Source organism: Mobula birostris, chromosome 32 (genome assembly GCF_030028105.1).
Source record: "Mobula birostris isolate sMobBir1 chromosome 32, sMobBir1.hap1, whole genome shotgun sequence".
NCBI classification, from domain to species: Eukaryota; Metazoa; Chordata; class Chondrichthyes; order Myliobatiformes; family Myliobatidae; genus Mobula; species Mobula birostris.
In genome coordinates, this window is record NC_092401.1 from 3,784,539 (window position 1) to 3,801,098 (window position 16,560).

A 16,560-nucleotide genomic window follows, 5' to 3' on the forward strand; every position below is an offset into this window, starting at 1 on the left:
TGTCTTATGCAGAACATGTGACATTAAAATATGTACTTATATTATAATATATTATATTATTATGGAGTCACTTTTTATTCTATTACAACTTTAAGCAAGTCTACAGGGAGTTTGGCCTCATCACGTAGGACATCAATAGAGTAGCTCCTTAGCAGCCAGCCAGCTAGTTTAAATAACGTTAGCTATGGTAATGAATGAATGACACCTGTTAAACTCACCTCAACATGTCTTTTACAGTCTTAACCCACCATGGGCAATAGAAAAGTCACTGTTGCAAACAGTGCAGCGAGCAACACTGTCATTATTTTTGACCCCTATTAGGCAGGGGTACACTTTAGTGTAGTCTGGGGTGATGTACATTTTATATTTTTTTTTTGGAACACTCTGCCATGGCACTGAAGGACATTAAACTGAACTGATGGACAATGAAAGAGAGAGAGTTCAACTGTAAAGCCCGCCCCCAGATAAAACTGATAGGTCTGCTTAGCACAAAGAGAGACCAATCAGGATGCTCTCTCTGTCACTCACTCTCTCTGTCTCTCTGTCTCTCTGTCATCTGTCTGTCTCTCTCTCTTTCTTTCTCCCTCTTGCTAGTTCACTCTCAAAAAAATCGATTTCCGGGAATATTGTATATAATTTGCGGGCGTCAGGGAGCTGCTATCAATATGCAGGAGACTCCCAGAACTTCCGGGAGAGGTGGGACGTCTGCTTTTTCCCTTTACTATTCCGAACCTCTACCCAGATGGATTCAACATTCTGCTCCTTAGATCTTATATTGCCTCGCACTATCACTCTGATCTCATCCTTAATTAAGAGCGCTATCCCACCTCCCTTACCTTCCTGCCTATCTTTCCGTATTACCTGGTATCCTTGAATACTTAATTCCCAATACTCTCTACCCTGCAACCATATCTCTGTAATGGACACTAAATAATGCCTCTTTGTACTGATTTGTGCCACAAGTTCACTGACCTTGTTTCAAATACTACGGGCATTCAGATAAAATGCCCTTACACTCATTGTGCTTTTAAAACCTTGTAATCTTTTACTCTTTCGCATTTGACTTCTCTTCACTCCATTCTCACTTTTCTCTTTTTCTTATCCTTTGCTTTTTCTTTATCTTTATCCACACTTTTCATTTTTTCTTCATCCATACTTCTCCAATCTGTTGAACCCACCTCCCTACTATTTAGTTTAAAGCCCTATCCACAGCCCTAGTTATGCGATTCACTAGGATCCAGGTCCCATCAGGGTTCAGGTGGAGGCCATACCATTGGTACAGCTCCCTCCTTCCCCATTACTGGTGCCAATTTCCCATGAATTCAAACCTACTCCTCTTACACCAATCCTTGAGCCACGCATTTAACTCTCTAATCTTCTTGACCCTCTGCCAATTTGTACATGGCTCAGGTAGTAATCTAGAGATTACTACCTTTTTGGTTCTGCTTTTTAATTTGGTCCCTAACTGCTCAAATTCCCTATTTCCTCATTCTTCCTATGTCATTGGCACCCACATGGACCATGACAGCTGGATCTTTCCCCTCCCACTGCTATTTCCTCCGCAGGTCAGATGAGATGTCCTGAACCCAGGCACCGGGCAGGCAACACAGCCTTCGGGACACTCTATCCTCACGACAGAGAATTCTGTCTATTCACCTGACTATTCTGTCTCCAATTGCCACTACATTTCTCTTCCCCCACCCCCACCCCGCCTTGAGTGGCTCCCTGAAATACGGTGCCACAGTTAGGCTGCTCATCCTTCCTACAGACGCCACTCTCATCCACACAGGGAGCAAGAATCTCAGACCTGTTGGACAAGTTCAAGGGCTGCGACTCCTCCAGCACTGTCTCTTGGATCCCACCACCCGCCTCACTCGCAGTTACACCCTCTTGTCCCGGACCACAGACTGAATTTGAGGCAGCTAATCTAATCTAATGGGTGTGACTGCCTCCTGAAACAGAGAATCCAGGTAACTCTCCCCCTCCCTGATGTGCCACGGTGTTTGAAGCTCAGATTCCAGGTCATCAACTTTGAGCCTGAGTTCCTCGAGCAGCCAACACTTCCTGCAGATGTGGTCACCAGGAACCACAGTGGGGTCCACCAGCTCTCACATCACGCAACTACAGCACATCTCCTGATCCCGCATCGTCCCTACTTTGTTTAATTAGCTGCAATTTAGCGATTCAACCACTACAAAAGCCTTACCTGCTACTTAACTCACCAAAGCCTCAAGTTCCCACTCCTACACTGGTCCAGTCACACAATGGCCGCTCTGTTTTGACCCTACTTTACTTTTAATTGCTCCTGCCAATGAATCGTGGATCGATTGGTCCGTCGCTAATGTGCCAGAACGCTCCTTTTTAAAACTCTTCTTAGGACACGTAACCACCCCGTTGGGAAACTTTCAGAGACTTGCTGCAGGTAAAGTTTGCAATTCCCACAGAATTGGCCCCTGGTTCCTACACTTTCCACCCACTCGCAGCTCCCTCACCTCCACTCTCCTCCACATCCGCTTTCACACTCCCTGCAGGCTCAGCCGGTTCGCTTTCCTGGTTTCCTTGAACTGGGTTCACTGAAATAAGAGCATTTTACTGTGCGAGGAGTTGCTGAGCGTGCTGCTGTAGTTCCACTGTTAGCCACTAGGTGGTGGTGCAGGACCACGCTTAGTTCTCAAAACGCCACGAGCCAATAACTTCATTTTCAGTATTCTTTACTGTAACTATGACAACATCATAGCTCAATTTCTAAAAGCTGTATAAAGATCGTGATTTTTTACTGAAAGGTTCCAAGGACTGCTTTGTCGTCTTTCCCCAGTGTAGCACCACATTTGCCAGGTTCAGCAGATGCTTTTGATGTGCTGACACTCTGCCTCATAGCTGTACCCCTGGGATCTGCTTCATAAAGAGGGGTGTACAGGAGGCTCTCTTCAACTGGGTGGGTGTGAGAGGGGAGGTAGAAAGGGGGACCAGGATTGGATCGTGTAGATCATATCCCTAGGAGGCATCCCTGTGTAAGGCATTGATGAAGATCTCCAGGAATATAATCAGACGGTCCTGTCAGAAAACAATATTACCTGAATAATACTGGTAATATTGCCCCAATACTAATAAACATAATAATGCTGAAAGGGTTGGGTGGAGAAATCATGAGTTCGGGGAGAGCTGCATTCATTTTCCGCAGAATGTAAGTATTAAGGAGGAGGTGTTAGGAATCGTGGAACACGTAAGGTTGGATAAATCTCTCTCCTTAAATTCTGTCAGAAACGAGGGAGGAGATTGCTGGGGACCTGATGAGAGAATTTTGTTGTAGAATTCATCAGGTCCCCAGCAATCTTTTGTCTTTTCTGCTGAGTTCCTCCAACTCTCTTGTGTGTGTTGGTTGTCTTGCATACTGTCCATCCAGATCAAATCGTTAACACGATGTATTGAGGTAGAGCAAATTAGAACAAGAATAGAATGTAGAATAAAATGTAACAGCCACAGAGAAGGTGCAGTGCAGGTGAACAATAAAGTGCACGATCATAACAAGGTAGATTGTGAGGCCATGAGTCCATCTTATCATCCATTTAAGAATCTGATAACAGTGGGGTAGAAACAATCCTTGAGCCTGGTGGTATATGGTTTCCGGCTTTTGTACCTGTGGTCTGATGGGAGAGGAGAGAAGAGAGGAAGTCTAGACTGGGTGGGATCCTTGATTACCTCGGCTGAGGCAATTAGCAGTATAGACAGAGTCCATGGAATGGAAGTGGATCTCGTGTTGAGCTTCCTGCATTTGTGGTGAAGGGGCACAGTTGTCAAACCAAGCTGTGATTTGGCAACTCCAGACAGAATTCTTTCTAGGGTGCATTGGTAAAAACTGGTAAGGGTCGGTGGGGATGTGCCCAATTTCTCATCCTCCTGAGGAAGTTGATGAACTTACAATGCCGTGACAGTATTTGGCCGTGACAGGTTATAGGTGATGTTCACCCCTAGGAACTTGAACCTTCTGAAGCTCAACACTCCAGATGTTGACACCACCCCCCCTTTTCTGAAGTCAATGACCAGCTCTTTTATTGACCTTGAGGAAAGGGTCACCCTCATGACACCACGTCACTATGCTCTCTATCTCCTTCCTGTACTCTGACTCAGTGTTATTTCAAATGTGGTCCACCACAGCAGCATCATCTGCAAACCGTCAATGGAGTTGGAGCAGAATCTGACCACACAACCACGAACGTACGAGTCACTACCACACGGCTGCAGTGTTCTGATTTGCATGTTTTCCCTGTCACCATGTGGGTTTCGCCTGGGTGCTCCAGTTTCTTCCCACATCCCAAAGGCATGCAGGCCGGTAGGTTAACTGCTGGATGAAAATTGCCCCTGAGGTGTTGGCAGAATCTGGGGAAATGGAACAGGAGAGAGAACAAGTTACAGAGAGATCATTGAAAGACTGTGACTGATGGGTTTATTCTGAGAGCTAACATAGAATTTGTGGGCCAAATATTCTCCGTGTCATAAATAAATATAAAAACTATGTGGAATCATGTATATACCAGACCGGTTAAGGACTACGGACTTTTTCCTCCTGAATGACATTAGTGAACCTGATGTGTTATTCTGACAATATGATACTTCATGCTTACTTTTAAAGTAAGATAGCCAATAATATTAAAGAGGATATTAAAAGTTTCTTCAGATACATAAAGTGTTAATGAAAGGTGAGGGTGGATATTAGACCGCTGGAAAATGTTGCTGCAGAGGTTGTAATAGGTGATAACAAAATGGTGGATATACTGAATAGGTATTTTGCATGGATCTTCACTGTGGCAGACATTAGCAGTATGGTGGAAGTTCCAAATGTCAAGTGTGTGAAGTTGCCATAACTAGACAGAAAGTTCTAGGGAAACTGAAAAGTCTGAAGATTGATAGGTCACCTGGACCAGATGGTGTACAAAACGTTTATTAGTGTTCCAAAACTTTTTCATAGCTATGAGACTGTCATCTGCAATTCTGCACTGGCACATGCATCTACACGTCTTCAGCACATCAACTAAAATAAAACACTTGTCTTTATCCCGTGAATAAAAAAGCGGCAAAAATATCTCCCTCGTCTTTTTAGTGTGTACTGACCCCATGAATGACCAGAATCCCAATGAATCCATCAACGACCAGATCCCTCTGAACCCTTCGATAACCAGGATCCCGATGCACCCAGACCATACCCCTCTACGGACAATCACATCATCAAGTGTGTGACATCAACACACATTAGATAGTTTACGGTAAAGCACACTCACCTTTACCCCGTATTTCCAGTGTCCTTACAGCTGGTTTACTAGCTTCAAGACACATTGATACACCATCTCCAAACAGACTACAGTAGCAGAATAATTGTTTTAATGTGATCACGTCTGCTGTTTTACAAACAGTGGTGGTCAGAGCTTTAACTTTTCAAACATACACACTGTAGTTGCTGAGTAGCATGCATTACTAGTTTGAAAAAAGTCAGTATTCCAGTTTTATAGTGGCATGTACAAACACGTGTGCACAGACACACTCGAGAATAAACATTAGAATGCAGGTACACATGCACATAGACACACACATTCACACTCAAAGTTGTACACACATTCACACTCATTCACGTGTTCACACACACATTCACACTCAAAGTTGCACACACATTCACACTCACATATTCTCACACAAACACACACAAAACCTTGAACACACAGATTTGCACTGAAAGTCACATGTTCGCACACACATTCACACTCTAAGTTACACACGTCACATACACATACACAAAAATACACACACACAAGCACTCACAGACGTGTTCACACTCGAAGTTACAAACATGCACACACAACAGAACTGAAAATAGATCAACAACTATATAAGATGAGATATGCTTCAGAGTGGGCAATATACTAACTGTCAGTACATCCATTCTCCAGTGTAGTCTGGTGAGTCTATAATGAATCTTTTTCTCAGACAAACCTATACGTTTAGAAGCAGGACTATTGCATTAGAAGGCTGTCTGTTTGCTGTTTATATCCTTCCCAGAATTAGCCAAAGGATAGATCTCATAATTTGATTGCAATGGCTCCTCATCACAAATAAGACAGCCAACTTTTCCACTTTGTTTTCGATGGAAGTGCTGACGCTTAATTGGTCTGGAAAGTCACTCAGCTCTTTCACTGTTGCAGTTGTTCAATAAGATTGTTCACCCCGAAACCCTCAAGGGCATTAAGGCTAGGAGATTATTGCTGGCCTTCCCATTGATATCAATATCCAGTAAAAATTGCCAAACTCCTTCACGTTACTGGGAGCAATGTTAACTCAACCTTTCCAATTTAGCCAATGATATCAGATGGCACTCTAAAGGGGGAATGCAGCGTGCAAAACCAGGTGAGGTCAACCGAGTGTTAAAAGTGCACCGTGAACTACAGCAGTGAGATGGTTGTGGGACACTTGGGCTGGGCTTTGCAATTACAAAGAAGGCGGCAACTATATTTCATTAGGACTTTGAGGAGAATTGGTATGTCACCAAAGGCACTCGCAAATTTCTACAGATGTTCTAACTGGCTGCATCACTGCCTGATATGGAGGAGCCACTGAACAAGACTGGAAAAAGTTGCAGGAAGTTGTAAGGACCAGCAGCTCCATCATGGGCATTAGCATCCCCATCATGCAGGACCCCGTCAAAAGGTGATGCCTTAAAAGAAGGCAGTATCCGTTATTAAGGACCCCCATCACCCAGGACATGCCCTCTTCTCATTGCTACCATCAGGAAGAAGGTACAGGAGCCTGAAGGCACACACTCAATGATTCAAGAACAGCTTCTTCTCCACCTCCATCAAATTTCTGAATGGACAATGAACCATGGACACTACCTCAGTATTTTTTCCTCCTCTGCGTTACGTATTTAATGTAATTTTTAAATATACACTTCCAAATTTATATTTTTATTAATATATATTGCAATTCACTGCTGTCACAAAACACCAAATTTCACGATGTATGCCATTAAACCTGATTCTGATTTTGACTGATAGATTCCATAGAAACCATAGAAACTACAGCACAGAAACAGGCCCTTTGGCCCTTCTTGGCTGTGCCGAACCATTTTCTGCCTAGTCCCACTGACCTGCACACAGACCATATCCCTCCATACACCTCCCATCCATGTATCTGTCCAATTTATTCTTAAATGTTAAAAAAGAACCCGCATTTACCACCTCGTTTGGCAGCTCATTCCATACTCCCACCACTCTCTGTGTGAAGAAAGCCCCCCCCAATGTTCCCTTTAAACTTTTCCCCCCTCACCCTTAACCCATGTCCTCTGGTTTTTTTCTCCCCTTGCCTCAGTGGAAAAAGCCTGCTTGCATTCATTCTATCTATACCCATCATAATTTTATATACCTCTATCAAATCTCCCCTCATTCTTCTACGCTCCAGGGAATAAAGCCCTAACCTATTCAACCTTTCTCTGTAACTGAGTTTCTCAAGTCCCGGCAACATCCTTGTAAACCTTCTCTGCACTCTTTCAACCTTATTTATATCCTTCCTGTAATTTGGTGACCAAAACTGAACACAATACTCCAGATTCGGCCTCACCAATGCCTTATACAACCTCATCATAACATTCCAGCTCTTATACTCAATACTTCGATTAATAAATCCTCAGACTTCCCAGAGAAACCTGCCACCTCAAACCACACCATTCACTTTGGGCAGGACAGGAGTTGATTTAATTGATTTTTTTAATAAAATCTTAAGCGTGCTTAAATATTTTAAGTGTACTTGTATATTCTCTTCTGTAACTTTCATTTTTTTAGTAATTGCAATTTTTTAACATTATTTTTCACTTTTTGTCAGTGTTGATTGTAAATGTTATCAAGTGTCAGATGGGTAAAGTGAGTATCAATGTCCTTCACAAAGGAAATACTAAACTGGTGGCTTTAAGGAGTCCCTGTGAATGTGATCTCAATGGGGAGGCCTGGGGAAACCTCAACGATGGTCTGAGTCATACTTCACACCAAGGTTAAGGTCAATCAGTCCGGTGTCAGTGCATTACCCTGCTGATTCTTCATTGCAGTGTACAAACCCACCCAAAAGTTGCTTCATGAGCAGACTGGCTGTTATCAGGAAATCAGAACCGTGGGTGTTCTCTGATGATTGAACAGTGTTCTCTTCCATTCCTCGACAAACACAATAATTCCATTCCGATGCAATTGAGATGAAGGCATGCCAGCTGCTATGCTTCATTAGGGTTTGAGGAGATTTGGCATGTATTCAAAGACACTAGCAAATTTCTGCAGATGTACATTGGAGAGCATTCTGACTGGCTGCATCGCCGTCTGGTATGGAGACACGAATGAGTGCACAGGAGCGTTAGAGGCTGCAGAGGGTTGTAGACCCAGCTGGCTCCATCATAAGCACAAGGCTCCTCACCATAAAGGACACCTTCCAAAAGTGACAGCCATCACAAGACTCCTCAAAAACTGGGGCAGGCCCTCCACTCAGGGAGGAGGTACAGGAGCCTCAATGTTTTAGGAACAGTTTCTTCCCCTCTGGCATGAAATGTCTGAACGGTCCATGAATCCATCATCACCGCCTCACTTTTCCTCCTTTGCACTATGTATTTTTATTGTAACTTATAATAATTTATTATGCCTGCACTCTACTACTGCCACAGAATAACAACTTCCACAACTCATGTCGGCGACAATAGTTCGGATTTTGATTCCCACCTCACACAGCGAGATATAGGCATGGGCCGTAAGCAGGCAAGTAACTCACACCACACAAGAGCCAACTAATGACCATATCCAATAAGAGGGAAACACCATTCTTGACATTCAGTGGTGTTACTTCTGGAAAGTTTCTAGATGAGCATGTGAATCGCTAACACATAGAATCCCAAGTGCGGGTCACTGGGAGTAGTGTAAAAAGGCAGGGGCTTGATGGTCAATGTGTGCACACGGTGGGTTAAAGGTCTGTTTCTGTGCTGCTTGGCTTGGCTCCATGGCCACGTCCACCTCTGTCATACAACCATAAAACCACAAGACATGGGAGTAGAATTAGGCCATTCGGTCCATCAGTTCTTCTCCAGGCACGTACTGGCTGACTTAACCTCCCACAACTCCATTCTCCTGCCTTCTCCCCATAATCTTTGACACCCTTTTGAATCAATAACCTATCAACCTCTGCTTCAATTATACGCGATGACTTGGCCTCCACGGCCATCTGTGGCAATGAATTCCACCGATTTACCTTATTCTAGCTGAAGAAATTCCTCCTCATCTCTGTCCTAAAGGGACGTCCTTATGTCCTGAGGCTGAGGCTCCCGCCATTCGAAGCATCCTCTCCAAATCCACTCTATCTAGGCTCTTTGGTATTTAGGAGATTTCAATGAGATGTCTTCTCATTCTTCTAAACTCCAATGGCTACAGCACCAGAGCCAGCAAATACTTCCCCTTATGTAAACCCTTTCATTCCAGGAATCATTCTTGTATACCTCCTCTGGACCCTCTGCGATGCCAGTACATTCTTTCTTAATTGGGATTGGGGAAGCAACCGCCTGCAGGTCCCTTGTTGCAGCACACAGCAATCTGATTTGGGAATACACTCAGAGGCCACTTTATTAGCCACACCTGTACACCTCCTCATTATGCAAGTAGCTAATCAGCCAATCATGCGGCAGCAACTCAATGCATAAAAGCATGCAGACGTGGTCATGAGGTTCAATTGTTGTTCAGACCAGATATCGGTGGGACTAGGTGAGAGTAAGAGTTCGGCACGGACTAGAAGGGCCGAGATGGCCTGTTTCTGTGCTGTAATTGTTATATGGTTATATCAGAATGGAGAAGAATTGTGATCTAAGAGACTTTGACCGCGGAATGGTTGTTGGCGCCAGACAGAATGGTTTTAGTATCTCAGAAACTGCTGAGATCCTGGGATTTTCCACCACAACAGTTACTGGAGTTTACAGATAATGGTGCAAAAAAAACAAACAAAAAAAAAATTTAGTGTGCGGCTGTTCTGTGGGCGAAAATGCCTTGTTAATGAGAGGTCAGGAGGGAAAGTTCGAAAAGGTTCAAGCTAATGGAAAGGGGACAGTAACTTAAACAACCACAGGTTACAACAGTGGTGTGCAGAAGAGTATCTCTGAATGCACAAGCATCGAACATTGACACGGATGGGCTCCAGCAGCGAAAGACCACAAACATGCAGTCAGCGGCCACTTTTTAACGAGCCTCCTGTCCGTAATAAAGTGGCCACTGAGTGTAATCTCACCACATTTCCTTTGCCATCGGGTCTGTCCTGCAACTCTCTCCCACACCTTTGCCAACCAGGTCAGCAGATTCAAGAGGGCTGCTCACCAGCGCCATCATGAGGACAATAAGGGTAATGCTGGGTATGTCTGCGACTGCTTGGAATTAACATCAGTTCAACACCAAATACTGATGAAAAGATTTTTATTCAATCAGATCAAAGCCTTGACTAAATAGCCCACAATACAAAAATACACAGCACAATATATTTCCTTAAAAAACATTTTTAATAGTTCTTAAATATATTCATTTTCTATAGATACATTTAAATTCTTACAGCTGAAGTTATTATTTGCAATTTTGAACACAGGTAAACAGTACTGAGATCGTAGCAGATATAGATATTTCATTCTAAGTGCTACTCTTGTGAGATAAAGTGCAGTGATCTAAGGAGTTCAAAGTCAACAACTGTTGTGTGGAAGACATGTCTCCTTCACGTGATAAGTCACTATGTAGACTCCTTATGTATTTGGAATTTTCTAGTAAACAGTGACCTTTTAATATTTTTTGGTATGTGGCCCTTTGCAGGGAACATGTCTACCTTGTAGGAGAAGGATGAAGGTTGCCTTACGTAGAGTTTTGCAACAGAACAGTGCAACTGCTAATGTAACAGGAAGTTCCGAGCAAGCTTTCCAAGAACTACAGCAGATAGGCATGAAAGGTCTGCATTTGAAACACATTGGTTGGTGCCAATAGGATTTCCTATGCTCTCCATTGAAGTATTCCCATGAGATATTGTGTATCTCCTAAGGGAGCAGATGGGGCTTTTTGTTTAGCACCTCAATCTCTCCATCAACTCAAATCCCATGGCCATCATGGAAGGGTGTGGAGGCTTTAGAAAGGATACCAAAGAACTTTACTAGCAACTGCCTGGATTAGAGCACCTGAGCTATCAGGAGAGGTTGGACAAAATTGGGTTGTATTCTCTGCAGCAGCAGAGGCTGATGGAAGTCCTGATGGATGTTTATAAAATTATGAGAGGCATAAATAGGGTAGATAGAATCCTTCTCCCAGGGTACCAATGGCTAATATGAGGGACGTGCGTTTAAAGTGATGGATGAGGACCAAGTTTAAATGAGATGAGCGGGACAAATGATAAATGCCTGGAATGGGCTGCTACAGGTAGTGCACAAAGCAAACATGATAGTGGTGTTTAACAGGCTCTAAAGTATACACACAAATATGCAAGGAATGGAGTAATATGGATACCTTGCGGAAGGATGGAATTAGTTTTAATTGGGCACAGACAGCATGTGCCAAAGGGTCTGTAGAAGGAAAATAAAGAGTTAACGTTCCAAGCCAAGACCCTACATCAGAACTGACTTGTTGAGTTCCTCTATTCAGTTTGAGTGTGTTACTTAAGATTTCCTGTATCTCGTGTGTTTATGGGCTAACGTGTGCTTTCCTGTGCTCTGCTTTTTGATGTTCTATCTTTTATAACTATCTGACTTAAAGTGAGCCCAGGTTCATGCTTCGACCGTTGGTCTTAAAGGTCTCTTTAAGGATTTAACCTTTCTCTTGCTGGGATCCAAAATGGCAAGATCTCTTTTTCAACACACCACAATGTCCTCACTCATTGCGTGGATCCAACTGCACCGCAGTTACTGGCCAAGGGAACACTGAGAGCACCTTCCAAACCTGGGACCTCTACCACCAGGAAGGGCAAGGGTAACAGATCCAAGGGGAGACTACCGAGTTCGCACACCATCCTGAATTGAACGTGTCTCTTCCATGTGACCGGATTTAATTCTGGGCCCCTGCTTGCTTCCACAGAGGGGCAACAGCTCAGCTAATTGGGAAGCCCGTTGGTCACCGCCTTCTCAAGGGTAATCCAGGATGTGTGACTGATGCCAGCCAGACACACCTAGATTCCCAGGAAACGAGGGAAAGCAAAAGGTGCAGAGTGCTTGCTTTCAACACAGGTGTCACTGACAAATCGAGCAATACACAGGGGGCAAATCAAATGGTGCACAGAGGGGCAAATCCAACGGTGCACAGAGGGGCAAATCGAACGGTGCACAGATGGGCAAATCCAACGGTGCACAGAGGGGCAAATCCAACGGTGCACAGAGGGGCAAATCCAACGGAGTACAGAGGGGCAAATTGAACGGTGCACAGAGGGTCAAATCCAATGGAGCACAGAGGGGCAAATCGAACGGTGCACAGAGGGGCAAATTGAACGGAGCACAGAGGGTCAAATTGAACGGAGCACAGAGGGGCAAATCCAACGGAGCACAGAGGGGTAAATCGAACGGAGCACAGACGGGTAAATCGAACGGAGCACAGAGGGGCAAATTGAATGGAGCACAGAGGGGCAAATCCAACGGAGTACAGAGGGGCAAATCAAACGGAGTACAGAGGGGCAAATCGAACGGTGCACAGAGGGGCAAATCGAATGGAGCACAGAGGAGCAAATCAAATGGTGCACAGAGGGGCAAATCAAACGGAGCACAGAGGGTCAAATCCAATGGAGCACAGAGGGGCAAATCGAACGGTGCACAGAGGGGCAAATCGAATGGAGCACAGAGGAGCAAATCAAATGGTGCACAGAGGGGCAAATCAAACGGAGTACAGAGGGACAAATTGAACGGAGCACGGAGGGGCAAATCAAACGGATTACAGAGGGACAAATTGAACGGAGCACAGAGGGGCAAATCCAATGGAGTACAGAGGGGCAAATCCAACGGAGCACAGAGGGGCAAATCCAACGGAGCACAGAGGGGCAAATCCAACGGAGCACAGAGGGGCAAATCGAACGGAGCACAGACGGGTAAATTGAACGGAGCACAGAGGGCTTGTCCATTAGGATCTCACTGGCTACCAATGACATTGATGTTACGGGTCTGGGCTGAACATTGTGAACATTACCCCAGCTACCTTTTTTTTCATAGAGAGAGAACCCCCCCCCCACCAATAAAACAACTCTTCCCTCAAAATGTTAATTCCCACTGGAAAAGCTCTCTACCAGAGGGAATTCAGGGATGAGGAGGGTTTCCACTGAGGAGAGGTTGAATGGAATGGGCCCATGCACTTTGAAGATTAGACAAGTGAAAAGTTAAGGGTAGGAACTTCTGAGAAGGATTGACAACTAAGAGGTTACTTCCCATTTATGTAATTTCCTTCTCCAGAGGGCCTTGGAGCCTCAGCCCTTGTGTATTAAAAGCTGAGACCAAAATATGTCTGGGCATTGAGAGAATTGGGGCAGGTGATAGAGAAGGTAATTGAAAGGCATAAATAGAGAGGATGTCGAGAAGATGCATCCAGAAGTGAGGGAGTCTTGATCCAGAGGGCACAGCCTCAAAATAGAGGGACATCTCTTTAGGACTGAGATCGGTTGGAATTTCTTTAGCCAGAGGGTGGTGAATCTGTTGAACTCATTACCGCAGATGGCTGCGGAGGCCAATTCATTGGGAACACTTAAAGAGGAGGATGATAGGTTCTTGATTAGTAAGAGCATCAAAGGTTATGGGGGGAAGGCAGGCTGTAGAGATGGGCAAGCCCAATAATAGAATGTCAGCCAGTTAACCTCAAGCCACTGGTATGCAAGATCAGCCAGGGTGGAAGTCAAATGATCTCTCTACCCCGCTAATCACCAACCAGCAATCTCTTTACAATTCCTTCCACTGCTCCTCAGTGTCTGCTGACACTCCACTCTCCCATGGCTTTGCATCACGTGGGGAAGACTTGGGCAGATCAGGCCCTCTTCATTTTGCAAATGCCCCCCTTATGGTTAGAACCATAAGACTTAGGCACAGAATTAGGCCGTTCTGCCCATCATTTGTTCAGCCACTCAGCGATGGCTGATTTATTTTCCCTCTCATCCCCATTCTCCTGCCTTCTTCTGGTAACCTTTGACAGCCTTTGTACCCTCATCAAGGGTGAGGAGACCATTAACAACTCCAGGTGTGGAATGGGAAGGGGATCATGTGGGTCTGCGAGTCTCTCTCTTCCAAGGCCATATTCATGCTCTGGCTTCCCTGGAGAGGCTGTCCACTGCCTCATTCATGGTGGTTCAGTATTCTGTGCTCAGAATGGATTCATCAAACAGCAGGATAATGATACAACTCTTAAATAAAGTCCATGCTTTAACAGGAAAACACTCTGACGTCCCACCTGTAACATCTCCGATCACACAAGAGGGTCTTTCTCTGTGGTGGCAACCCGAGGACCAAAAGAAGATGTGTTTCCTTGAGTGGTGGGTCAATCTAGTATGGTGTCCTGGTCCACAGTAAAATGGTTTCACCCAACCCTATCCACTCAATTCCCTTTTGAACTCAATCTTCTCATCTGCAACGCCCTCTGGTCTCACTGAGTTCCTGAATGGTTCTGTCCTTGGGAGGGACCAAACCTCATCTGTGGGAAGTACTGTCAATTTTCCCCTTTCCTCTGAATCACTTTCAGTGCCAAAGTCCAGCTCCCATCGTGTGTGCTGTTTTCCACTGAACCAGGCTCAACCTGAACGATATCCAGGTCGGCCACCTTCTACAGCAACCACTTCCAAAGGTCGAGCACAGCTTTCCTTCAAAACCTCTTGACCACACTTCGATCAGAGCTCTGGAAGGAGTTGACCTCCCATCGGTCAAACATGGTCCTGCTGATGTCACTCCTTCTTAAGACAGTTTGGTAGATCTTCTTTAGGACTGCCCGTCTCAGAAGAATGTAGACCCAGGGGTCCAAGATCTGATTCCATGAAGCCATCCTCACCCCGAGTAAGCTGAGCTTAGCATAGTCCTCACAATTGTGGATCCGGGTAATAGACACATACACCTGAGGCCAAACAGAAAGGAAGAATTGTTTAGTGAAATAGAACTGAACTGCTCCGAGAAGATATGAGATCAAAAGAGAAATAACAGGCAAGTTTCCATAAGACCATAAGACTTAGGAGCAAATTTAGGCCATTCAGCCCACTGAGTGTGTTCTGCCATTCCACCATGCCTGATTCATTATCCTTCTCACCATTCTCCACTTTTTCTCTGTAACCTTTGACACCCTTGCTAATCACTAACCTATCAACCTTCACTTTAAATATACCCAGGACAGAATTCCACAGATTCATCACCCTTTGGCTAAAGAAATTCCTCCTTATCTCTGTTCCAAAGAGGCATCCCACCTTTCTGAGGCTGAGCCGGCTGGTCCTAGACTGTCCCATGAATGGAAATACCCTGACCATGTCCACTCTATCTAGATGTTTCAATATTTGATAGATTTCAGTGAGAATCTTCCCTTCCCCCACCCCAATTCTTCTAAGCTCCAGTGAGTATACGGCCAGAGCCATCAAACGTTCCTCATTGATTACTCCAACGGGAACAAGACACAGGAATTTGTCATTTAGAGATGAAACTGGTGTGAGGTGTGGCTCAGTGAGCTGACAGTTTGTGGATTCGAGTCCTACTGCCATAATGAAGCATTAAAATTGCAGCTAGTGCAACACAGAGGAGGAATCTTCATTTCAATAAATCATTAAACTGAGCCCTCAGGCATACTGTGTGTAAAACTACACGACATACTACCTTGAGGAAGGATATTAGTGGGGTTTAGGGTTTGTTCAGTGTCCTGGCATTCATTTCCTCAACCATTATTAGCTAACACTATCTGTCTCAATGTCACATAGTCAATGGGTCACAAAGTACAGAAATAAGGCTTTCAGCCATTAACCTCGCACGAACCACCAAGTACCCATTTCTATCAATCCCATTTTATGCTACCCACATTCCTCTTCAAATTCCTCCTAGCTTCTGCCTCGTACTTACCCAATGGGGATAATTTACAGTGACCCATTAACCCACCAAACTGAGTGCCTTTGGGACTTGGTGCTTATAGGACTTTCCGCACCCAAATGGAGTATTGTATTCGGTTCTGGTCATTTCATTATATGAAGGATGTGAAGGCTTTGGAGAGGATGCAGGAGAGGGTTATCGGGATGCTCCCTGGATTAGTGGGCATGAGCTGTAAGGAGAGGTTGGACATCCTTGGGTTATTTTTTTCTGGAGTGGCAGTTGCTGAGGGGAGACCTGATTGTAAAATTATGAGAGGCAGAGACAGCTGATTTCTTTCTCCCAACATCAACATTATCCAATATTAGAGGGCATGCATTGAAGATTAGAGGGAATAAGTTCAAAGATGTGCAGGGAAAGGTTACTTTTTACACAAAGATGTAGGTGTCTGGATTTCCTGCCATGGGTGGTGGTAGTCGCCGTCATGATCTTCATTATCATTATGTGCCATGTTGTATTGATGG

General features: G+C 44.6%; 1 protein-coding gene across 2 annotated transcripts in view; it reads right to left on the minus strand.

The window, feature by feature from the left end:
- Positions 1-10,489: 10,489 nt before the first annotated feature.
- The window catches only part of LOC140191105 (prostaglandin E2 receptor EP1 subtype-like), a 35,757-nt gene continuing 29,686 nt past the window's right edge, over positions 10,490-16,560 (minus strand). For both annotated transcript variants that reach the window (XM_072248205.1, XM_072248204.1), the window contains exon 3: positions 10,490-15,089. In XM_072248205.1, the coding sequence (XP_072104306.1) occupies positions 14,844-15,089 (246 nt within the window). In that variant the 3' untranslated portion in view covers positions 10,490-14,843. The remainder of the gene's footprint in view (positions 15,090-16,560) is intronic.